Here is a 25,527-nt window from a genome sequence, read left to right on the forward strand (position 1 = left end):
AGTGCTCCTTTGGGTCATTTTGGGTACAGAATACTGGAGAGAGGACACGGAGGGTCAGACCCTTGTTAGCCTTCATGAGCTGAGCAATAGACAACAAAAGGCTTTTGGTACAACAGGTATAACAGAAATTATAACAAATTAAATCCCTGAATAAAAGAAATGAATTTTCTTTAAAGTAGCACAGAGTAAGAGCTCAAGTGCTGCACTTGAAATGGAACAAGAATTAGAGCTAACTGGTTATGGAGCTAAACGCTACAGCAAGCAGAAGCTCATTAGAAAGAGGAAATAGTGAAGACGGGAAAAGAGTAAAGATGGAGTGGCATGAACAAAATAAAGCCAAACACTGCCAAAGCAGCTTCCTTTTCTTCATCTGCCAGAGGAATGTACCCAGCCATGCAGCACAGAGCCCGAGTCCTGAACCATCTAATTAGGTCCCTAAAATAGGAAGCTATTTTCCTCCATTCTCCAAGTCAGTGGAGAAAGAGAAAGGAAGAGAAATAAGGTACAGAAATAAGTCAGAAATGATCCCGGTTTGCAGGCCAGGCTCTTCCTCGGGGAGGTAACATGAGGTCATAGGAATATTCCTGAGTGAATGGTCCCTTTTTCCACTCTCTGAGCACAAACAAGGAGGCTCTTCTGGGCACCCAGGAGGGGCGAGCCGGGCCTTCTTCTCCCGACGGATGCCAAGAAGGGAGCATTTACCTCCCCGCCCCCCGAACGAGCCGCTGCCGTATTGATGGCAGCTCTCCAGCCGCCCGCTCTGAGAGCAAAACTGAACCCGAGAGATAAAAACATTTCCATCATCTGGAAACAATGAAGGCACTGTGAGAGCAGCGGATGGATCCTGAGGGAAGGGAGGACCGGAGCAGCGCAGCACCGCAGCGGGCGGCAGGAGGGAAGAAGGAAGGGAAGGAGGGAGGGGAGCGCCGCCGGCTCCCGCTCACCCCGGGAGGCCGCAGCCGCCCAGCAGGTGCCCGCCCGCAGCCCCCGGCCCGAGCCCCCGCCCACCGCATCTCCGCACCGACGGGGGCGGCTCAGCTGGGGCCGCGCTGCGCGGCTCGCAGAACCGAGCAGGAAAACAGCCGCAGACAAAGGCGGCGGGGTCCGCCAAAGGAGCCGGGGCTGCGTCGATCCCCCCGCGGGCTCTGCCCCCTCCCGCTCCCCCCGACATCCCCAGCCGCGGTGCGCGGCGGCAGACAATGCGGAGCGGCGGGCGGGGGCACTGTGGGTGCGGTAGTTCCCTGCCCATCACCTGATGCTGTGGGCAGGCGCAGCCCGGGGCCGCAGGAACTACAAAACCCGCCAGGCAGCGCGACGCCAGCCTGCTGCTGCAATCCCCACCTTGGCGTGCCGCGGGCGGGCACGGCTCTGCTCGGCACGGCTCGGTAAGGATGGCTGCAGACGGGGCTGCGGCGGGGCACTGAGCGCGGGCGCTGCCGGAGGGAACGGGGCTGTGCGGTGCCGTCTGATGCAATGGTGGGACTTATTGCTTCTCCCGCGGCACCGCACGGCTGCGAGATCACTTGTATCGATCGCGATTAAGTTAGCGGGATCCGGACATGGGAGGATCGCGCGTGTGACAGCGCCCACCGCTCGGCACTGCTCCTGAGAGCATCTCTCGCTCGCGCGCATCCCGACAGCCTCGGGCTTGGACTGCGGGACACACCGATCTTCGGCGGCGGTGTCATTTCTCCGCGCAGAGCACCCGTGCCGACCATGCACCGCTTCGTGTCAGCGGCGGGGCGCGCCGCGGGCCGGGTGCCGACGAGCTGCCGGGGCGCCGGGGAAGAGGCGCTGCGCGGCGCGGTGGGGCGGCCCCCGCGGGGTGCTCGGCTGCCGCCGGAGGGGACGGCGAGATGGAGCAGCGCTGCCAAGGCTTCCGCCGTCAAGATCAACGAGAAGGCGAGCAGGGAGAAGATCCTGACTCTGGAATCCATGAACCCGCAAGTGAAGGCGGTAGAATACGCCGTGCGGGGCCCCATCGTCCACAAAGCCGGCGAGATCGAGAAGGAGCTGCGGAAGGTGAGGCGGGGGCTGCGGGTGGGGAGGGGCGGGGCAGGGCAGCGCTCCCCGGCCGCCGGCCCTGCCCCCGGGCACTCCTCCGCCGCCGCCGCCTCTGATTGGGGCGCAGGGGGGCTCGGCGGGGCTGCGGCCGGCGTGGGGCCGACGTGGCAGGCGGAGGGGCGGCGGGACAGCCCTCCGGGCGCCGCTCCCGGGTTGCGCAGCGCCCCGCCGGGATGCTCGGAACCTTGGAACCGCGAGCGGCTTTTCTGCCGCTGCCCACGGACGCGCCGTCCCCGCGGAGAGGACGCGAGAGCGGCCGGGGCGAGGAATCCCCCGTACCCAGCCCTGTTCCCCCCTGGCCCTTTTCACGGGGATGCGACAGGAACGCGAAGCTAAAAGCCGCCACCCTCTCCTGTTTGCTCGTGCCGCGTGTTGCGTAAAGCGCATACAGCATCCCCTCATAAAGCGGTATTTACATCTCTTCTGCCACTTTGACCTCTTGATGCAATATCACGTCCTTTGCGGTATCGAGCGGGGTGAGTGACCGCCCTCCGGAGCACTTCGGCGCTCGGTACGGGGCCGCAACGCGCTGCCTCGGCTGGGGCGGGCACCTCCGCCCCCCGCTGTCCCCGCAGCTCCGCTGCCCCCGTCCCTAACGCCGGAATCCTGCGGTTATCTCTGACCCGGTATTTCCCGGTTTCAGCTGCCCGAATTGAGGTGTTCGAGGAGCCGCTTCCCAACACGCTCGCGCTGCCCGATTCTGGGTGGTCGGCACTCATAGCAGCCACAAATCCCAGAGGCTCCTAGGCCAAATCAGACCGAATGCAGCATCCAAATCACTCAGTGCTTACACCGAGTTCTACAGATTTTTCTCTTAGTCCTTACAGTAAGACATGATAACAAACAAACAGCAGTTCAGGTGTGGCTTCTTGTTAGCGCTGCTCAGAGCTTCCCCTTCCACCATAGGCACTGACTGACGTAGGGCAGCTTTGAGTAAAGCATCTGGCAGAGCTACTTCTTACAATTCCAAATACTATTCCCCATCTTCACTGCTTTTACAAGCCTTACTAATCTGTTACTGTAGGTATGGCAGGAAGAACATGATAAGTGCATGTTTTGAACAACAGTGCCATAGCAATGCTGAAGAGACTATTTTAATTCCTTGCTCATTGTGTTAGTTGGCCGCTCTCATTTTGGAAAGCCAAGCACGCTTCCAGCTCACTGTGTATTATATACATCAACATCTTCGTGCGTAACTCAATAATTATTAGGCACACCTTTACTTTCAAATTGGACTTCAGAGATCACCATCAGAGCGCTGGTGAAGGTTCCATTTCAAAATATGTTTTGATTTTTAGCACACTTGTTTATATTATAAAGTGTTGCTGCCTTTCCATGCGGTTGGATTCCTTAATGGGAGCATTTGCCAGGAACAGGGAACAAAATCTTTCAGTATTCCCACTGAGTGAGTGTTTGTTTTCATGGTACCATCACAGAGCAGGAGATATTATTTGACAAAACAAACAGAATATGATCTTCCTAACTCCTCCCCACTCCTCTGCTTCCTTCAATTACAAGCTGAGTCATATGCAAAGAGAATAATCTTCAGTGCACTAGTTAAAAAGTAGAAAGGCAAGTAATTACCAATTGCTTTATTAGAAGTTTGTTACGGCTGCTTTGTGTCTGCTTATGTGGCATTTTCCATTTAAAAGCTTTTTTTTTTTTTCCTTGAGCCATTCCCTGGAATATTATCAATGGCAAACAGTGTTCATAAACACATGACTATGCTCTAAAATGACTAAAGCAAACAAAACCAAGTACCTGTTGGCAGGGAAGGAAGAGAATGTTACTGTGAAAGTCAAAACAACATTCACAGCGAACACTGACCAACCTGAGGAAGCAGCTGAAAGACTTTCTTCTGCATTGCTCAAGTTGATCATTCCTCTTTGCCCTTCTGATAGAAATGCAGTTACTCATTCCATCATTTAACCATCAACTAAAGAATTATTACGTAGTAAACTGTGCAGCCTGAAGCAGTACCTAGGATCCTTGTAATTGAAATATAGGTTATGCTAATATCTATTTTTTTGTTCCCAATCTGACAATAGCATGGTAATGGGTCAGATGAACTTCTTCACTTCCAGCCATCAATGGACAACTACTTTTTTTCATCCCTCTCAATCTGAGATCACAGAGTGAGCACTGCACCACTGCCAGTGGAACTAACGCTGACTGACAATGGTTGTCTGAGAGAGGTGATGACCCACAGCATCTCTCAATCTGTGGTTACTCTTCATTGCCAAAAGCACTATCCTGTAGCTTCTCCACCACTTATGATGGGGAAGGAGCTTTGCACAAACAGGAAAGCCTGGGCTCCATAGCATGGTGTGGGAGAAGGATGAGGCAGTGGGGAAGCAATGGTACCTCCACTTGTAAATCTGCATTTGTCCTATTCTATAGAGATGGCTCTAGATATTTTGTTTCTAAGTAAACTAAAAGCATCTTCAATGCAGACATTGTTTAATTAGACAATAGAGGCCCCTCTGTTTAAACTTAGTTCAATTCAGACTTCATACTTGTGTAACTCATATGGCTTGCTACGCAGACTACAAAATAGCTACTTGAAGCTGTTTGCACAGTGAAAGCTTTCCTCTTTGAGTTTAGTCCTGCCGACTCACATACTGAATAGCTGTTCCTCTGTTATTCTTTCTGGCATCTGCTTCTTTTGTATGTTAACCGCAAAGGATTCCAACAGGAGCTTTAACTCCACAGTGCGCATGGAAATAAGGACTAAAATGTTACTTGAGAAGTCTTTGGGCAATTTAAGGGATAGTTCTTAAAGAGAGAAAGCAAGTAAAAGGGAGGCATTAATTTCAGCCTCTTTGGTAAGCTGCTCAGTATTAGACCAGTGTAAGTTTCAAGTTAGAATACACTACTCAAGCAGGATAAGATCCATTACTCAGGAGTGCAGATGAGGCATGCTGTACTTAGACCTCATAAATTTTGTTGACCTGTGATCTGTATTGGTACAAGTAGAAAACTAAACTTTTCATCTAAGCTAAATCTGTTCAGCTGGAGCAAAATCACTTACCCAAATACTTTCCTTTAATATATTTATATATATATATATATTTTTTTTTTTTTGAAAAAGCATTGTGCTTCAAAAGTGAAAAACTTATTTCTCTTCCCCTTTGCTGACAGTAATAACCAGCTGATGGTGGCTTACTGATATGAGACACTGAACTTACAGCCACTTTCTTGGTGTTGCTGAACATTTTACAAAGCAAGCTCAAGCACAGGCATGTTTTAACGAATGATTATTCCCTCAACAGAACTCCAACAAGTATGAACTTTTGTCTATCAGTTGTTTTTGAGACTTGCTGATAGGTGGCCAGCATATCAAGTATTGACTTTAATTACATTTCAGACTAGAAATTTTAGCCTGAGCATGAAGGCCATGCAAGAATAATGTAATCTCAGGACTGAGCCTTTCTCTTTACATAATGAGTAATAACAAGGTTTATTGTTATATAGGTAGCAAATATACCTGATTTGTTACTTTGCATTAGTGCTAATTTTAACTGACCATGTTATGGAAGATACCTTCCTATCTCTCACTTAAACTCCCATTTTCCAATTTCCTGCTTAGGTTTTACATAACTCATTGGATGTCTAGTTAAGTGGGCTTAAATGTCCTTACAAAGCACAAGCATATTAAATAACATTTTAGGATCCACAAGTCAACTCATGTAACTCCCAGAGGCTAAACCGGCTTAGTGCAAGTCACTACAACATTAAGTCTCTGTTCTAAACATCCAAGTTATTGAGACAGAAACATAGGGGCAGAGAGGTGGTATGCAAACACATGTTGGTAACATGTAGAAAGTTCTTTCAGATCAGCGTACGTGGATTTCATATTCCACCACTGGGTCCAGAACTACTTGCATGTAGTGGCAATGTACAGTCTCTATACACCTACATCTGTTTTGTTTTTGCCTTTAATAAAACAATTTTTTAGGCTTCTAAATTGAACAGAAAGATGTCACTCAAAATCAAGACTTAATGTAAGTGGGAATTGACTGTGTCCCTAGGATTTGTGGCAAGATAAAACAGTTACAGTGATGACACGCAGAAATAATCTGACATGCTAAGAAAAGGATGCAAGATTGACTGGTACACCCAGTAACGAAAGATGCTAAGCTTAAATTACCATCCTGTAATTTCCTGCTTTGAATACATGACTGTGTACACACCAAGAAAGTATCTACCAGGCAAAAGCTTGTGACCTCACTAAGGCAGAACTACTGTTCCTCAGCTGCAGTACATGTTGCATACTAAAACCTATGCTTTTCAGTAAGGGGGAAAACTACTGCAGATGAAGAGGCATGACCTTAAGAATATGATTACCAAACCTGTATGTTCAGAAGCATGCAGACCACAAGATTTGATCTTTCCTTGATGAATATGATATCAAAATGAATTCCAACATAGTCTTTTTCTCAAATAGGTCTTCAATCTGAGAAGATCCTATTGTCTAACCTCCTTCTAACAGGCATTATTCTAGCTATGTTATTTACAGTCACATTCAAATCTAGGATTTCATGAATGCAGACAAGATTTCTGAATGCAAATGTACTTTGAACCACATATAAGACAAAAGTAACATAAGGACAATTCCTATTTGGTAACATCACACCTGCCAGCTAATGGTCAGCCACACTGTTTTTCTCATCTAAAGCAATGCAAGTCGCCACTGCCATTTCAAGTCAAAATCCAGAATTTGCCTTCTCCTAGCCTCCAACAGCAGACCTTGTCAGCATGAATTACACACACTTAACACAAAGCCTCACTCTGTGGTAAGCAGGTCAGCGTTTTTCCTGCCGTGAGCTGTTTTAATAAATAGACTGCAATGCTAATTCAGGCCTTCAAGTCTCTTTTAGTTACGGGCCTCTGGCCAGTGCTTTCTTTGCCCTCTGAGAAAAGCACTTGGCTACTACAGAGTATATCTAAACTATGCTGAAATGTTTGGTTTTGCCAGCTCTCTTATTACACAGATTATACAGCTTGTTTGTGCAAGTCACAACAAAACCAGGCTTGGCTTGTGCTAAGGAAAAGGATTTCATAGTGTGGTGTTATTGCCCGATAACCATCAACAGGAGGCACAAATAATTGCCAATGGAAAGGAATCAATGAAAAACAGCCCAAAGCAGACAAATTCTGAAATTCTAAAACAGCTGAAACACCACATTGCTCTTCTGGGATTAAAAGCACTTCATATTTTCACCCTTCTCAGTTCAGTTTTAGCTTAGTTCGGTCATTACCAAATTCAAAGCACACAAACCTATGTTCAGACTGAGGCTTTTCCCCTGAAATTTGCTTAAGACTTTAGCAAACGTTGCTGTACATTTTTTGTTTGTGCTCTTCTTTGCTCTTTCTGGGCACAGTGCACACAATTTCCCAGCATTCTTTGATGGCACCATTGTAAAAGGAACCTCTTAGGCATGCTAAAACTCCCGCAAGACATACCAGCTGCTAGCAGTGCTTTGGCTTCTTGCTAGTTCATTGTGATACTGAATGTTCTGGCATCATACCTCTACTTTAAGCAAATAATTCACCTAACACTTCTTACGTGCTGACTTTCTCCCAGTGAGTTTGTTCCTCATTTCATATTTTTCCTCTTTCTAGCTTTGTTTCTCAAAGTCATGGGGATACGTAGGAGAAAAGGAAGCTTCTCCAGATGTGTTTGACTACACAAAGTCTGCACCAGTTAATTCTGGTTCACATATAACAGTCCTTTGTCTCAATGTGGTATGATACTTAGAATTACTCTAACTGTATCAGTGTTCTGTCTGACCTTCTTGGAATTTCAAAGGCTTTTCACATAGTCTCCCAGAAAGACTGCGGTTCCTCTGAGAAAAGGAGACTGACAAAAATAACTTCTGAAGGAACTTATTTCTAAAGTGTTCTGGGGAGACTCATTTCTTCTCTTAGAATCCTGTCAATTACCACAAAGGCAGCAATTGAAAAAACATTGAATGTATTTTTATACGTTCTGCTTCACACCTGAATTTGAAAAGTGTGAGATGGTTTCTTCAGCTCAAAAAAAAAAAAAAGGCCACATTTTGCTAATGATTTCAATAGAATGGCAGAAGACTGGCTTTGTTCAGAAGATGAAACACTTTCAGGGAGAGAGGAGCCACTGAAGGCAGAAGGTGGTAGCACTGATTGTTTTGTAGAGCTGAAGGATGGGTTTTCTCCTTGACATGGTTCATATCCTCTTCAGTAGGCATGAGTATGATCGGTACTTACTGCTCCACAGTTTGTTATTATAGCTCCTGTTCTGCAAGCTTCACTTTTCCAAATCTCTGCCTGCTTAACCCCATTAGTATAAGCCAGTTGCAATCCAGCCAAACCCAGCCAGACTGCCTCCACAACATGCCTTGAAAGCCTGTCCCTACTAAATTAGAAATGAATGCTACATATGTAAATATAGATAGTATACATGCATATATTTTTATATGTTTATATATATATAAGGAGAGAGAAAAGACTATGGACCAGTTTCTGCTCTCCCTGAATGTTTCTTGGCTTGCCAGGGACTTATATTTTCCCAGCACAGACAGGTTGCTGACATGGCCAAAGACTGTTCTGCCTCCTGCAGCAAAATAAACCTTGCCCTCACAAACATTATGTTGTGTTTCAGTGCTTCTCCTGGTGTTCCACAGCCTGATGTTGAGGTTACCAACATTACATTCACATCTCCTTTCATACAGACATTTATACAGAGTTTCTGAGAAGTACTTGACAGTAATCTTTCCTGAGATTGCCATCATCATAGGGAAACCTTGACCCAAAAGACCTGTGACTAAAACCTCTGTGTCCAGGCTTGGAATAAATCTCCACCTTGAACTTATGTGCAGTCATGGGCACTGCCTAGACTTCTCTTGATGGCAGCTTCTGATATCCTTACTTTGAAACTTGGACTCATTAGCATTCTTCATTTTTTCTTGCTTGTTATTGTTTCCTTTGCCTTCTTTATGAAATTGCAAAGTAAGAATTTTCATTCTGGAGGAATCAAAACAACACAACTTCTGATATTCCCTCATTCCGTAGAAAGAGGAGAAATCAAGAAACAAATATACGAGGAGAAAACTATGTAGTCATAATATTTATTTTTCCTATATTTCACTGGAAGAGATATAGAGAATCTTGAGAAGACAGTTCTAAGCAACTGTTGATACTAACTCACAGCCAGGGAAAGCAAAGGTCCCAGTTATTTAAAAGCATCTCTCTTGCTAAAGGAAAAAAACAAGCTCTATAGCCGAGGCCAAGAAATACAAATTATTCAGTAGGATGACAGACATTGAGCAGGTGTGCAGGAACAGTCCGTACAACCCCAGCTGTTCTATCTCCATCAAGATTTTCCAGTAAGATAGTCTAAGTATGTTTTGTTGTTTTCTCCATATTAATCAGCTTAGTAGCAAGAGTAGGGTAAGTTTTAAGGAGCAGGTGATGGTTATATTGTTGTATTTGAAGCTCAAAGACAGTGATGGCACTTACACTGAGTCTGGAATTGGCAACGGTCAGCTGTCAGTGATCCCCAACCTATTTCTAACTGTTTGTAATGCTGAGAAGTTACCCAACTCCAGCCTTGAATAGCTGTAATCTTTATCGGATATCTCTAACTTCGTTACATAAAACTGAAATGCAACCTTTATTTAGGCACTTGTTTATACTAGTAAGCATAAATGCAAATGACATAATGGAGTCAGTGTACCACTTTCAATTACTTCAAGTAAACCTTAAAAGAAAAAATTCCTGCCAAATTTAAGGCCACGTAAAATGCTTTAATGGTACTAAAGCAGGATCATCTAAGTTCCACTGCCTTGTCTTAATACTATTTATAGCTACCTAGTTAAATTCAAAAGAAAAATGTAAATGGTATTGTTTATGTAAGCCTTGAACGGCATCTGCAGGGGGAACTGAAACCACATTATCTAGAATAACCTGCTAGCCACAGTAGGTAGCTGCAAGCCTCCAAACCTTGGCATACCTAGGAACTTGCTGGCCAGTTCTATTGTTTTGGTCATCGTTATCTTTGCACACAATCCATCGTGGAAAACCAATAATTAGTTAAGCCTTGCCAGCCATATGCAAACCTGGTAACTTGCTGTACATACGTGGGCCAGAAAGGGGCTTTGCAAGTTCAGCCCAAATACAGCAGGTTGTGACAAGTGATTCAGTACAGAAAACTAATCAGTAAAAACATCTGCCTGTTCATATTTCAGAGATTAGGAAGCTTTTCAATACACATGGTGATTAGTTAGCACTTTTGCTGTTTATCATATAGGGCCTTACTATTGTGGGCTCTACAGAACAGCTGCATATGGTAAAGTGGGGTCATAACATTATGCATATTTATTGCAAATATTCAGAAAATAAAGAAGCAAGGAGTATATAGGCCAACTGAAAAAAGTACTAAATATCTTAGATTCCTCTTGTTGGTGGAGTTTTCAGATGTTCTCTGATCTTTGTAGCTTCTTCACTGAGCCCTTCCTCCTGCGGGTGTATCAAATGAGCTGTTCTATTATTGCTACTTCACAATGCCTTGCTATCATCTTTTCCAGCTCACACATGTAGTTTCCATGCAAACCAACCTCTCATTTGTAGGCAGTAGAAAATGAAAATAAAAAGCAGACCACTAATTGTATAAAAACATGTCACAGTCACATTTAAGATCTACTGGTAGTACTTTATAAGAAATGCACTAAGCTTTCCATTAAACTTCTCTTTTCTGAGACTACATACTGTTTAATCACAGCCAAAGAAGGAAGCCTTATCAGCTGCTTCAGCCCTAACAGTATGTTGTGAATTATCTCTATCTAGGGAATCAAAAAACCTTTTACTGAAGTAATTAAAGCCAACATTGGAGATGCACAGGCAATGGGACAGAGGCCAATCACCTTCCTTCGTCAGGTAAGAATATTTTATAATATTATTCTTGATTTTTTGATTATGTGACGATACCTCAACATCTGTTTGATTTACGTCTACAGTTGCACATACAGTCAGAATAGTCTGTCATAACAAGTTATAAATTGTGATCCTCAGCCTAAATGCTTGCTGTATTTTCTCTTAACATAGTAGATTTTCTTACTCCTCAGATTACTCCCCGTCCATCCTTTCCCCTGCCACTTCCTCTGTATTATCAGTCAGCACATTCATTATCTGCAGTGTACTTCAAAAAAGAAAGTGATTGTCCTTAAGGAAAAAAGTAAATGCCTTTCTTCATCCGACAGTACACTTTAAGATCTGCATGCAGCTGGGTGCGCTCATTTACACTGCTGCTGATTTTACAGCAGCGTACTGAAAAAAATAACCCAACTATTACACTATTTAAATGCATACCATTTTGAAACTGTATGTTTTATTGTTTATTAAAAGTATTTTTATACTATTTAAATAAATAGCATGCTAATAAAAATAGCATACTAGAACATCCCTCACTCACATACAAAATCCTGAGCCTATAATACAAATTTAGAGAGTTACAGGCCACACTGAAGCAGCATCATTCTGGGTATCTACGTACTGAGATGATAAAATTGAGCTACACAGCAAACTGCCCACAAACTAGAAAGACCTAAGCTTCCTTCAAGTTAACTCAGATCCACCAATGTTATTAAGTAAAATACTGTGTAAATGTGAAACCCCTTCTCCCCGTGACAGTATGTGCTCACAGTTCAATTATTTAGTCACCTTTCCATGAGATGATAACAGCCCATCCATTGGACACCATGTGAACCTAAAAACGGGAGTGTGAATCAAAGCTGATCTCAAGCCAGGCCTTCAGAATCTTTATGCCTTACATTCCTCCATAAACTAATTCTGTTAGGTTATGTTTCTACTTTTCCTATGTTCCATATCATCACTTCTTTTTTTTAATTAAATATTACCACACATTCTAATTGGTAAGGAGTTCTTTTAGGGAAGAATTATCAGAAGATGCTACTGGGATTTAAAATTCTGATCATATTTTTCAGTTCTGTTCTATACCTAAACTCTTTATTTCCTGTCAATTAAGTGGGCTAATAACACACAAAGAGTGGAGGACAGACCTGTTTAGAGAGTTCCCCTTCTGTATAACTAACTGTTTTACTGTGTTTGCACTATGCATAGCTCACTTGGATTCCAGTGTTTACCATCCGTAATACAAATAGTTAACAACTCTATAACTGCTTTTATCAGCAGAACTTGGAACCTGATAGAATTTCTTCACTTTGCAAGCACTACCCTTAAAGAAACAACTGCAAACCCCTTCATCAATAACCTTTGTTTTAAATTACCTAGTATTTGTGATCCTCCTGCTCAAGGAAAGTTCACAGAAACATTACGAACTTGAAATAACCACTGAGCAGTGGCCAATTTACAGCTTTCTTGGCACTCTAGGTAGTGGCACTGTGCACATACCCAAACCTGTTGGACAGCCCAAGTTTTCCAGAAGATGCAAAAAAGCGAGCGAGACGGATCTTGCAGGGTTGTGGAGGTAACAGCTTAGGTAAGCATCTGTTCCAGTTGCTCCTATGTGCAACAGAATCAACTAAAGCAGTTTCAATACGTGCAGTGCTGAAATTTCCTCATCTTGTTTTATATGATAACAAGTCCAATGGGAGATGGCCTAGGTCAAAACAGTAGGGGGAGAAATCAGTGTGGCTCACAGGAAAAGTAAAACATAAAATACACAGTTACCAAAACTGAGAAATTGCTCCACAAATCCTTTCCTAGCTTACTTCCCAACACTTCAGTAACACTGTACTAATTGCCATGTAAGAGTTACTAGGGATACAGGTGAATTTTTCCTCAGTCTTTTTCTTGTAGTGATTTTCAAATGTAGGGACATAGGAGTTCTCAGAATGCTGAGTCTCTGTCCTGTGCTTCTGGAGTGACTGAAAGGAAATCAGCCTTGTATAGCATTTCAGAAATACTTGATTCCACGTAAAATCACCTCTTTTTTTAAATTAGGTCATCATATACTTCAAATAATTTGCATTAGCTCAGTAGGCCTAAAACACCTGCAATATTCAAATGCAATGATCATTCAGAATATATGTTTTTAATATAAGATCTGTAAATACATAAATATAGAGTACACAATATTTTTCCTGATACGGTATGTACTGAGAACAACTTCCTATCTAAATTCCTGAAAACCAAGAACACCGCATACATTATTGATCTGCTCTATTGGTTTGTGCCTGCTCACCATCTACCTCTGGGCCATATACCAGCCCCCACTGTTTGCCATTGGTTGCTCATCAGCCTCTATTCAGCACTCCATAAACACATGGCTTGAAGAGAATGCATGTGCAGAGTTGCAGACCATGTATGAAGCCTCAGACATCCTAAACTTGTATTCAAATACTCTGAGATTCTTTTGACAAGTTGATTTATGGCATTTTTTTTTTAATTTTTTTTTTTTTTTTTTTAAATATAATTTGCATCCTCCAGTGCAAACTAAAGGATTCCAGTCAAAGATACCAACCAAGTACAATTAACCATAGACCTCAAAATTGGATTCAGGATTCCTGTTTATTCCTACTCAGTTATGGGACACAGCCCTCCAAGAAGCACAGAACAGAATGACAGCCTAGGTTTGTTGTCTTACAATAACAGGAACTTCCTAGCTGTGGTGTAATACCTTTGTATAAACCTAATATAACTTTACTGCAAAAGTAAATTTTTAGGACATCAGAGAACTCTGTGCCCTGAACTGCCACTCTGTGCAGTACAAATGCACAGTCCCTACAAAGGATCTAAGTCACATTGCTACAGAAGTATTATTAGGCTGACTACTAGCATATAACTGAGTTAATAGAGTGAAGTCAGGTACAATCATTCCACTCCACCCAACAAGCAGAAAAGATTCTACAGCTTCATGACAGTGTTCTAAATTATGTGTACACTTGTCATTTCATTCTCCCTCAGTCCTAAACTAAGCTTGGTCTTACTTTCACTCTTGCTGCACATGTCAGTGCACAGACATCTAAAATCTTAATTTAGGATTGTTAATTTTGTCTGTAAACTTCATGCAAACCTGGCAGACTGGGGTGATACTATTAGTCTCTGCTACAGGTAACCTGCAAGTGGCTGCCTCCATGGGCAGAGAGAGGGAAGCAGTTTAGGATGTTTTCATTTTCAGACTGTGGGAAGAAATGGCATTATTTTATTTTCATGATGCAAAGAAAAATCTCATTTCTGTCATGGATTTTTAAGAAGTTATTTTCCTTTCTATCTCTGTTCCTTGTTCCTGCTCCTTACGTAATTGTTGATTGACCTTTCAGCATAATGAAAGCAACTGGAAGAAAGTAAAAATGGGATTGCTGACCCAATTTGCAAAGCATCCATTACAGCCTACTTTTTAATCAACCCAGTATATTATTTCTGTATGTTAGTGATTCTTATTGTATTTTTCTAGACTCAAATTATTTTGCTAAATGAACAACCCAACTTCCTTTCCCACTTCTTAGAAAGAAAATGAAATCTCAGGGATTCAAAACTCTTACACATAGGAACTACTTTGTATGCTACCCGTTCCAGAGTCTTGCTAGCAAACAGTAAATGTAACATTCATTGTACCTAACTCTTATCTCATTCTGCTTTCCACAGGAGCTTACACTGCCAGCCAAGGTATAAATTGCATCCGTGAAGATGTCGCTTCATACATTGAAAGAAGAGATGGAGGAGTTCCTGCAGATCCAGATAACATATATCTTACCACTGGTGCTAGCGATGGTATTACTGTAAGTATTAAAATTAAATCTATTTCTTCTTGCTGTAAACTATAATTCATTAGTTACCTTCAGAAATATAGATCTCTGCTGAATATCTGGTCTGACAAATTCCCATTAGTTTGATCAGATACTGCAGTAAAATTAAGTAGATAATCAGTACATCAATTACACAGACTTAAGGTGCCAGCTATGGAACAGACCCATGGAAACACTGTCTCTAGATTTATACAGACCAGTACCCCCTGAATAAATATTATAAGCTCTATACATGTCTAAATACAAATGAGCTGAGGCAGCCCATCCAGACTGGTGTCCTTAGTAGTTGTGATGCATAATCACTGAAGGTTAGCAGGTATGAATCCATGGCAAATAAGTGAGAAGCCTCAAGAGCTCTTCTTTCTGGCAAACTTGCAGCACATATTAATGACAGTGAGAATCTCAGTTCCAACAGCTAGTTTGCTTGGGAGAAGCATGAGGTTTTGGCTTTGGCCAAGATAATCCTCAGTTAAGAGAGGAGTAACCACCCCTATTAGATTTCTGCATTACAGGGACACGTTTACTGATACTGAAACAACCAATAGTTGTTTGCTTTTTTTTTTTTTTTTTTTAAATGAGACCTAGTAATAACAGGGTAATAGTGTGTCTTTTTTTAATGACATCTAGTGGCAGAGTTCAGAATGACAGCGTTCTGACACAGCTCTCCAGATAATTTTAATGACTTGGCTTCCCAGAGTTTCTGATGCCAAGGGTTGTACTGGCAGCTTGCCAGGAACGTCAGCATAGCATATCAAATCTATATCACATTCTGCCATTGGTAAAATGTCAGCAGTACAATGAGTCTCGTTATTTAGCACCTCCAAGAACAGAACAACTATTGTTTCATCACTTAGGGGACAGAGCACGTTAAAGAGCTTGTTTTTAAATTTGCATTTTGTTCTAATGACACTTTTTGGATGCTCGATATTTTTCAGCTAGTGGTGGGTGATGATGCTGATTATAAATTATTAGCCTCGTATCTGAGTCCAAATGTGATGAGAAGCACAGGAAGGCAGATTTTGTGCTAGAACCTGTGGGACACTTCAAGGGTACTGCAGGTGCAACTTTTTGTTTTACACTCTAATTACATAGTGATAGATACCTGATCTGATTGCACCTGCACTTCAGAGTTCTCCCTAGATTAAAAAAGCCAAGAAATCTCTCTACTTGTCACAAATACTTTTTTTTTTTTTTTTTAAATCCCATTAAGACATTAAAAAAAAACCAACACTGTTACAATTGGAAAGATTAATGCGGTGGAAAGGTGATATAGGAATGTAACAGCAAAGAAACCAGCATGGACACGATACTTCAAAGGAAAAGTGAAGCTGCTCACCTGTCCCCAAAGATCCAGGCTCATAGGAAAGACTCCACAACAGACAGATCTCCAACCAAAATCTTCCTGTAGTGGCAATCAGCCCTTAAATGAGGTCTAAAAGGCTCCACCCCTTCCACTCTCACAGCTCAACTCACCTGTGCTCACAGGGCTGACCGGGCCCTTTCCCCAGGTGATCAATGAGTGGTTCACGCCAGGACTCAACAGTTTCCATACAAGCCCCCACTGAGACACACAGCTGTATCTGTACTGAGATACTAAGATCTGGACTGATCTTAGTACAAGCATTACGTTTCTGTCTGTGTCTTCTGAGCATAAACTACCTATAATCACAAGATTTCCACTCTAGGATATGAACACTTCTCATCTTTCATATTTCTTTAGCATGAAACCATAATGTCAGTCTCATAATGCCAGCTTTGCTCCTACCTGGCCACTAGCACTCAGCTGAAACAGGTCTGTCTGTCCCAAAGGAGAACCTCCGTGTGCCCCAGCAATAATTTCTGATCTTGGTATTGATATTCCTCTTTTCAGTTCTCCCTTGAGCTCAGAATTTCTGATCAGAATTTTTCCCAAGATTTTGAAGTTGGTCAGACATTTAGCAGTGATGTGCAGAGGAATGCTATGAAGCTTGGTTAGAGCATCCTCTTTCTGACCATAACTTACATTGAATGAGAAAATGGCTACCAGCTCTGAGAATGGAAAGCTTCCTTAGCTCTACATCTTTTTAAGAGGAAGATCAATAACTTATTCTAGAGTATACTATTAATTCTGACATATATTTTTTATTTTTATTTTTATTTTATTTTTTACTTTTTCCCCAGTCAATTTTAAAGATCCTGGTCTCAGGCGGTGGAAAATCCCGAACAGGAGTGATGATCCCTATACCGCAATATCCCTTGTATTCAGCAGTCATATCTGAACTAGATGCCATCCAGGTGAACTACTACTTGGATGAAGAAAACTGCTGGTCTCTAGATGTAAATGAACTTCGGCGCTCCTTGAATGAAGCCAAGGCATACTGCAATCCAAAAGTGCTCTGCATCATCAACCCAGGAAATCCCACAGGTCTGTAGCAGTTCCATTGAAAAAACATTTGAGATCTTTTTTCTTTTTTTTTCTTTCCATTTGACACTGCAGGCACATCCAAAACACATACCAAATGTGTAAAGCTGGATTCTGGAGATCAGTGCTTCAAGTCGAATAGCACACCATAATTTTAGATACTTGTTTTCAGTATCATGGAACTCCAGGAATTTGGGGACAGAGGAAGGAGCAGATTCACTTCACTGGATCACATCTGAAGCCACAGCCTCCACTCAACTTAGTGGACATGTGGAATGATTTTCAATTGCTTTTGGTCCTTACCAAAAATCTAGTCCGTGACATGGCAATGGCAATGGCTATGGGCAGCACTGAACTCAGTGACAACCAGTGCCTCTATTGGAAGAATTTCTTTGTGTAGTTGATGTTACTTAGTGAGAAACTAGTTCCCTTTTAATGGCTTGGGGACAGAAGATAATAAAAACAATCTGAATGGGTGTAAACAGGCATAAACTTTCTTCCTGCTGCTTGTCAGCTGACTGCAGCAAAAAATCCTTATGTATATATCCACAGCTCATTGCACTTGTGAAGAAAATTGGCTTGAGTCAATGCATGGTACTTGAGTTAGGGAGGCACAATGCCAATTAGCATGGCTCAGCTCACAAACAGGAACAAAATAATTAAACTCCCTGCAGTTATCTGTCAAACTTATGCTTAAACAACATTGTGAAATAGCCTGTTTTTGTTTAATCATTAGGCATGTGAGGATTTGAAAAGATCATTTATACAAAGACTGCTCTTAATTATTGAGTGATTACTGTACCTCATGCTTCCTTTGCTTGAGATGGACTAAATTACCTTGAACCATAACCCCTCCAATTGTGTCTCTTGATTTCACACTTATTGAATTGTGTTCTGAAATGGAATAGCTCTCTTCTGAGACAGGGATATTTTATTGAACAGTTAGTTGTCTAACTAGATCTGGGCTAAACAGTTTGTGTGCTCCACTAACTTTATTTTTCTTGATTCAAAAATCAATCTGTAGGACAGGTACAAAGCAGGAAGTGCATTGAAGATGTGATACACTTTGCTTGGGAAGAGAAACTTTTTCTTCTGGCTGATGAGGTAATGGAATGTTCTGTTTTCCCAAAAGCAAAGCTAAAAGCAAGCAGATGAAATTTGATTTTGTCCCACATGTGGTATTGCTGCTTTTTAAGCACAGGGAGCAGATTCTCTGTTACCATATTAAGATATGGACAAACATAGAAGATTATTAATGTGAGATTTGAGCTAAAGCACAGGGGACAGAAGCAGGAAAACTAAGGAAGAAGCTTTGCAGGAACTGACCTAAAAATCTATGTGATATTCAGACCACTTGAAATGAAATAAACAAGAAAAATCAATTTAAATATACGAGTCAAGGCTAAATTATATAAAGAGTCGGCTGTTTTTCCAAAGGCTGAATTATTAAGTAAGGCCACATGAGATAAAACATATAATTACAGTAATGATTATTTAACAAAGAACCTTGTGTATTCTAAAGGCTTAAGTTACAAGCGATGTAACTTTCTTCAGTGCAGACCTGGCTCTCTAAAAGGCCATCTTTTATCCTTAGCTGGGGGAACGGAGTACATTAATGTCTTCTGACTGTTTAGGTTTACCAGGACAATGTGTACTCTGAAGGATGCCAGTTTCATTCGTTCAAAAAGATTCTGTACGAGATGGGACCTGAGTACTCTAACAACGTTGAGCTGGCCTCTTTTCATTCCACCTCTAAGGGATACATGGGCGAGTAAGTCTGCATTAATTGTTTTATTTCATCTTCTCTTGTTAATCTGATTGGACAGAAATTTCACATTAGTGACCTGAAGGTATCTTTTGTAGATTTTAACTAAAAACTGTTACGAAAAAGAAAACAAACTGAGTGATTAATTAGTTCAGTGGTTTTCAGTGTTTTGAATAGTATGTCATTAGGAGCGTGTTTATTTCAGACACCTAACGCCTCACTTCCACACAGCTGCAGTCCTACAGTCCTAAGCCAGACCTGTGAGAAAGGCAAACATGGGAATAGCCCAAGGGAACAGCTCAAGAATCACTGGGACATTTAGTATTTCAGGTGTTTGGTTGTTTTGGAGAAGATGAGATTAAAGAAAATATTTTTTTTAATTAAACGAATGCTGCTACAACCACACAATCCTGTTGTGAAGAAGAAACAGTCCATGTTAATAGTTAACTTGCCCAACAGGGAAGCTGCTTGTACGCTGTTTTCTCTGTATGGTATACTAGGACTTAATGGCACAGTGTTTACTTCCATCTTTAAAGCGATCGGTTCAGCAGCTATCTCAGCAACCTGTACGTTACATATTGCAAAAACCAGCATTAAGTTTCTTTTTACTTTGGCAATTCTTTTCATTGCTTTTCCAGTATTCATACACTTGCAGTTAACTGATCTCTTCTGTTTGCTCCAACCATAGATGTGGCTACAGAGGAGGTTATATGGAGGTCCTTAACTTGCACCCAGACATTAAGGGACAGCTTGTTAAGCTGCTTTCTGTTCGCCTTTGTCCTCCAGTCTCAGGACAAGCAGCAATGGATATTGTCGTGAATCCTCCAGTACCTGGAGAAGAATCTTATTCGCAGTTCATAAAGGTCAGCAATAACATGCTTATTCTTTTTGCACCAGTTTAGAACCATGAAGGTTTTTAGTATTAACTGGATATGTCTACCTTTAAAAGTACGTTTTATTCTTTTTATGGTTTCTTTGTTTAGGAGCCAAAACAAACAGCGAAGGCATTACCAAATCAGCTTTCTTGCTGATCAGTTCAACTTCCCTGCTGTTAAGCATGAGAAAAGAACTAATAAATAATATTTGCTTGTACTAAAATCTAAAGAGAAACAGAAATTCAAATACAGTTATAAATTCGGCCTTGTTCCTAGCTATCCAGTATCTCTGTACACTGAACGATCAATCTGGCTTTAAAAATGGCAGTACTGAGTCAGACCAAAGGTTTGTTAATGTGGTCCCTAAAAACAGCCAGGAGTGGATGCTCAGAAGGAAGAATGTAAGAACAGGGCATGCTGATAAACTGCTGTAGGCTCCTGTCTGCCCACAACACTGTGTAGTTGCATCCTGCTAATCCTTTTATGCATTGCTGTCTGTAACCAAAATGATGGATTTAGGAACATCATTTGTTCTAAAAGTTCAGCAAAGTCCTTGAAGTGCTTAATTCTGGATGGGATTCTTGTAGCATCATCATTATCTCTGGCATTTTTATTGCTGTATCAGATATGTCAAACTGAACATTTTCCTTTTAAACAGGAAAAGGAGTCTGTTTTGAACAATCTTGCCAAAAAGGCCAAATTGGCAGAAGACATGTTCAACAAGGTTCCAGGAGTTAAATGCAATCCACTTCAAGGTGCTATGTATGCTTTCCCACGGATCTTTATACCTTCCAAAGCCATTGAGGAAGCAAAGGTCAGTCATCATTTACTCCCAATCCATTTTATCTTTCATATATTTGTGCCTGTCACTTAGAATAGATCATAGAATCATAGAATGGTTTGGGTTGGAAGGGACCTTTAAGATCATCTAGTTCCAAACCCCAGCTATAGGCAGGGACACTTCCCTCTAGACCAGGCTGCTCACAGCCCCATCCAGCCTGGTCTTGAATGCCTCAAGGTGAGAGCATCCACAGCTGCTCTGCGCAACCTATTCCAGTGTCTCACCAACTTCACAGTAAAGAATTTCTTTCAAATATCTGGATTTAATCTAGCCTCATCTAAATCTACCCTCTATCTAATCTAAATCTACCCTACTTCTAATGATGAATTTTTATTCCAGAGGTAGAGAAAGCCCATCTACTTACAGAAGCGTTATTTCGTTGACTACATATGATTTAAAATACAACATGGCCTTTCCTTTAGGTGAGGGAAGTAAGCAAAGCACTCGTTAGGCTTCCAGGTTGAGAATGCTACCAAGTGTTACATAGATTAAGATGTGAGTTAGAGATGTACCTGGATGTAGATAGGCCCAGATGTGTGTCTGAGGCTGAGATTGGCTGTACACTACTGTTTCTGCAGTAGCCACAGTAAGCAAGGACCAGGCAAAGGCTGTGAGGCCTCCTTTCAGGTTTTAGTTCTGCACAGTACCTTTTCTCATAGGTCAGTAAGCTCAATGACAAGTCTTTTTGTTCCTAGCTGGAGCTCTGTTATCCAATATGTAATACTCTTTTTTTTTTTAAAGGGAATTATAAGTACGTAGTTGAGGACAAAAACAAGGCTCTTTTCCAGCTCATCCCATGATGTGTATAAATGTGCACTTAAGAACTTGAATGGTATTAATCAGGAGACTTTCTAGTCAGCAGATAATGTGAAGGAATAAATAGAAACTGCTAACAAAAGTGGAACTCGGCTCAAATTAATTTCATCTGGTCAGATGTCAGGGGCTGAGATTTGTCAAAGCACAACTTTGAGACTTTTGACCACAAGTTACAACAAACCATTCAATGAGTAAAACAAAAATACACACAACCTTTCTTTTGAAGCAAATATTTTGAGTAGGTTCTTCATCCTTGCCCCTCCATAAACTACTGTTATTTAATTCACAGCATGAATTGTACAACTAGGAATTGTTCTTCATCTATTTAGTAAACAGAATAGAAACTAATGCAAGACAAGTTTTCAGGAAAAAAAAAAACAACAAACAATCGTGAAATTCTATGTTTTGGGATATTCTGACTTTGTTAATTCCAAAGCATCCAATTCCCTTAGGCTCATAAAATGGCACCTGACATGTTCTATTGCATGAAACTTCTGGAAGAGACTGGAATCTGTGTTGTACCTGGAAGTGGATTCGGCCAAAGAGAAGGAACCTATCATTTCAGGTACAGTCCCTGTTTGATCAACGAAATGAACTGTAATAATCTAAGTACTACCCCAATGCTTTTCTGATTAGATATGAGATATTGTACTTAAAGTCATACAGTCTCACTTTTCTGCTGGACATTTTCTGTGGCTGAACAGCTGGGGCAAAGACCTGCTCTCCTATCTGCTTCTGATTCAGGTGTTGTCCCAGCTTGCTGACATAGTTTGATTCTATTTTTATATGCTGACATTTGAAACGCCTTCCCTGCAAATACAAACAGTAATTATAGCTTATGCTGTTAAGTTGGCTAGGGCGTTTATAACACTGCCCTGCTTTCTTCTGGGTGGAGGGGAATTAAATAGTGTTTCCTCATAGAGTAGTCAAGTGAAAGATGCAGTATCTTCCCCTACCAATCTGCTCCTTACACATGCTTAATAACTTTTGGTTTACTGAAACAAGAAGCTCTTGCTTCCAACAAAAAGCACTTTATTACAGCCAAGCCACTAACAGCTGGAATTTAGCATGGAATTTGGTCTTGTTTGGTCTGAAGCAATGAAGATACCTTTAGCTATGGCAGTTCTGCTGGCTGTGCCCCAAGGGAAAGTTAACATCTGTGATCTCATTCATTTGTTTCGAAGCTAATGTGCTTTCTAACTATTTAGAAATTAAATTAAATTAATTAAGTTAATTAAAGTTAACCCTTTTTTCTAACTATTATTTTTCAGAATGACCATTCTTCCTCAAGTAGACAAGCTGAAGATCCTACTGGAGAAAATGAAAGACTTCCACATAAAGTTTCTTGAAAAATATGCATGAAACTGCTGTGGCTTTTTCCTCCATCTCCTCCCCTCCAAGGTGAATGCTGAAAGTGAACAAAGATGTGCTAAGAACGTGCTGTTCGTCTAATTAACCTAAATTCATGATAGATAGAATCTCTCTCAGATACAGCTACAACTTGGTTGAATTTAATGTCTGGTAATACATGACATTGCTACACCAACTTCTGCTTTTGTACGGGCAAGGGGAAAACGTGAAGAAAGCAGTGGAAGAAAGAGTCAGTGAATGACTTTGTGCCTTGGTTGGAAGTTACGCTCTGGAACTTATGACTTGCTAGGCTGGGGAAGGGAGTTGGTCATAAAATGTACTACTGTTACTTGTTCTTTGCTTGTTGTCTGTTTCAAGACAGAAATACTCAGAATAACTGTTTAGACTGGAACTAGGAACGTGATTTCCATTAGAAAACTCAGCAAAAATTCAGAGGCCTGCTACTACTGTGTTTTTTGAAGTATGAAGTGTTCTCTGAATCTGACTAAACACATAAGTGCATCATGCTTATTAAAAGCAAATCACTGGCAGATGTGTGTAGATACCTTTGAACTTCTGTTAGAAAGAAATTCTGCCATGACAGCATAATCTGAGCAGAACACACAGTTTGGATCAAAGGGATGAAGAAAGTGTCTATTCAACCCTATTTTTGTGAAACTGACACATAATGAGGAATATTTACCTTTTTGTTCATATGCTGTTGGACACATTAACCCAGCATAAGAAGAGAGCATTTGAATTCTTATCCTTATAACAACTCCATGAGTCTCTCTAATTCACTTCTTTTATATACATGCAACATAATCTACTGTCTCAAAGCATATATGAGTACTGTGAATGCTTTCAAAAGCAGGTAAAATAAAACGCTATTTCAGAATTGCTTTATCTATAGAGAACATTTGTTTGAAACCACATCATTGGAAGACCCATTAGCTGGCTAAAACACAGCTTGAATTGTGAAGGACTAACAAACGTGCTCAGAAGAAATGTTTGGGGGTGGTTTCTATTGAAAGAAAAGGTATTTACAGGGAAATATCTTGCACCTAGCAAAGAGATAACCATAGTACAGCTCATGTTAAATCCTCCACAGTCATACTGCAGGCTGAATGGGCCTGAGTTCTTATTAAAACCCAGCTAAAGCAGGTCACTCTCTAGGAGAGAAGTGGTATTACTGTACTAACCTATGCTAGTTCCACTGAACAGAGAAAGAAGGCTGCAGTTTGTCCAGAGCTGGAAGCTGGACACCTTTGGCCAGCACAGATACGGTACTGAAGAAACGTTTCGTAGCTTCCAGCATTCAGCCAGGAAAGCATTACAGTTTGTCAGGCTTAAGCTCAGCATTTTACAAAGTTAATTCATCAGTATCTCATTTCATCTAGTCATTCTTTTTTATTATTATTTAAATTCATTTTCATGTCTAATAGCACTTTGTTAGGCTGCCTTTAGAGCTGCTGCAGCATCCTGTGCTGATCCAGGATATAAAGCCAAGGGCTAAAAAATCACTGCACGGATAAAGGATGTGCCAGTCTTTTCTGTGTGGAAGGTGTTGCCAGTACCTGTCCTTCCAACAGCATCTTCCAGTCTGTGATGTGCGTTGGCAGCTGCTGTCCTCCTCACTGTTTCTCACAGAAGCCTGCAAGGAAGAACTCTGGCACTTCTCAATCATTTGCCAGTGAATACAGGTTCGTTAAGGAAAGCTGCATGCTGCCACACGAAAGTACTACAGAGGCTGGAGAAAACTAACAGACAACACTTCATGAAAATAATTTTGTCTATGGAGAATGGATTTCTGGAAGGGAAGCAGACTGGGATTGGATACGTTGTTACCATCCATTGATAAATGCAGCCTTTAATACATTAGCACTCTCTGTTTGGCATCCTTAATACGCAGTAACAAGACAAATTTAGAAGGCAGAAGTGTAGAAAGTGGATGGAATGTTGATTTAAAATAAGGCAAGCAGTGCTTTCCTGTTCTATAAATGTCTGAATCAGATCCGGCTTCGAACTTGCAACGTGGCGTAGATTGAAACGAAGATCTAACAATTGAAGTTAGAAGATCTTTTCTATTTTTGTAACTAGAGATTTTTTTCATAGGGTAGCATTTGTAATCTAAAAGTCGATAGATTTTATATTTGCCTTTGCACTCGATGCTTCTGGAAAAGTGTAAAGGTTTACAAGTTTCTATTGATACTTTACAGGTGTCAAAGGCGTTTTGTTTTATGCCAGGACAGCAATTCTTACACTTTTAAATCAAAACAGAATGGCATAAACAGCTTTTTCTAAGCATTCTCTAATGGTGCCTTTTATGTTTCCGACATTAGAAGGGATAACACTTTGCATCTCATACAGAAGGGCGGTGATCTCTGCCGCCCATCCGCAATGTCTGTGTGTACCGTGATGAGGTGAATGTGCATTTTCGTGGATTAATCCTGTAAAGCTGAAAAAGGAGGTTTATTTTCAATGTCTTTCAAACATTTGATTAATAACAGACAATCCTTACTTTGGAATGCATGCTCCTAGGTTTGATTTTCTTACAGGTTCTCCTTATAATGGTACTTAAATGTATGAGACTTCCAAATAATAAAGCACATATTAAACTAAATTGCGGTCGCTCTCCGTGTCCTGCG

At 41.3% G+C, this 25,527-nt stretch overlaps 1 protein-coding gene and 1 long non-coding RNA gene across 2 annotated transcripts; one reads left to right on the forward strand and one right to left on the reverse strand.

The window, feature by feature from the left end:
- The first annotated feature begins 1,552 nt into the window (after nucleotides 1-1,552).
- Nucleotides 1,553-25,502, forward strand: GPT2 (glutamic--pyruvic transaminase 2). The gene is made up of 11 exons (XM_072346084.1): nucleotides 1,553-2,022; nucleotides 10,891-10,980; nucleotides 12,454-12,562; nucleotides 14,671-14,804; nucleotides 16,992-17,235; nucleotides 18,257-18,336; nucleotides 18,867-19,003; nucleotides 19,686-19,860; nucleotides 20,531-20,686; nucleotides 21,982-22,094; nucleotides 22,801-25,502. The coding sequence occupies exons 1-11, from the start codon at nucleotides 1,717-1,719 to the stop codon at nucleotides 22,889-22,891; spliced, it is 1,635 nt and encodes a 544-aa protein (XP_072202185.1). The 5' UTR covers nucleotides 1,553-1,716; the 3' UTR covers nucleotides 22,892-25,502.
- LOC140257086 (uncharacterized) lies at nucleotides 12,551-16,223 on the reverse strand. The gene is made up of 3 exons (XR_011904949.1): nucleotides 16,168-16,223; nucleotides 14,641-14,751; nucleotides 12,551-12,682 (listed from the first exon to the last, which is right to left on the reverse strand). It is a non-coding gene; the product is annotated as an uncharacterized lncRNA (long non-coding RNA).
- Nucleotides 25,503-25,527: the final 25 nt, after the last annotated feature.

Source organism: Excalfactoria chinensis, chromosome 11 (genome assembly GCF_039878825.1).
Source record: "Excalfactoria chinensis isolate bCotChi1 chromosome 11, bCotChi1.hap2, whole genome shotgun sequence".
In the NCBI taxonomy this organism is placed as follows: domain Eukaryota; kingdom Metazoa; phylum Chordata; class Aves; order Galliformes; family Phasianidae; genus Excalfactoria; species Excalfactoria chinensis.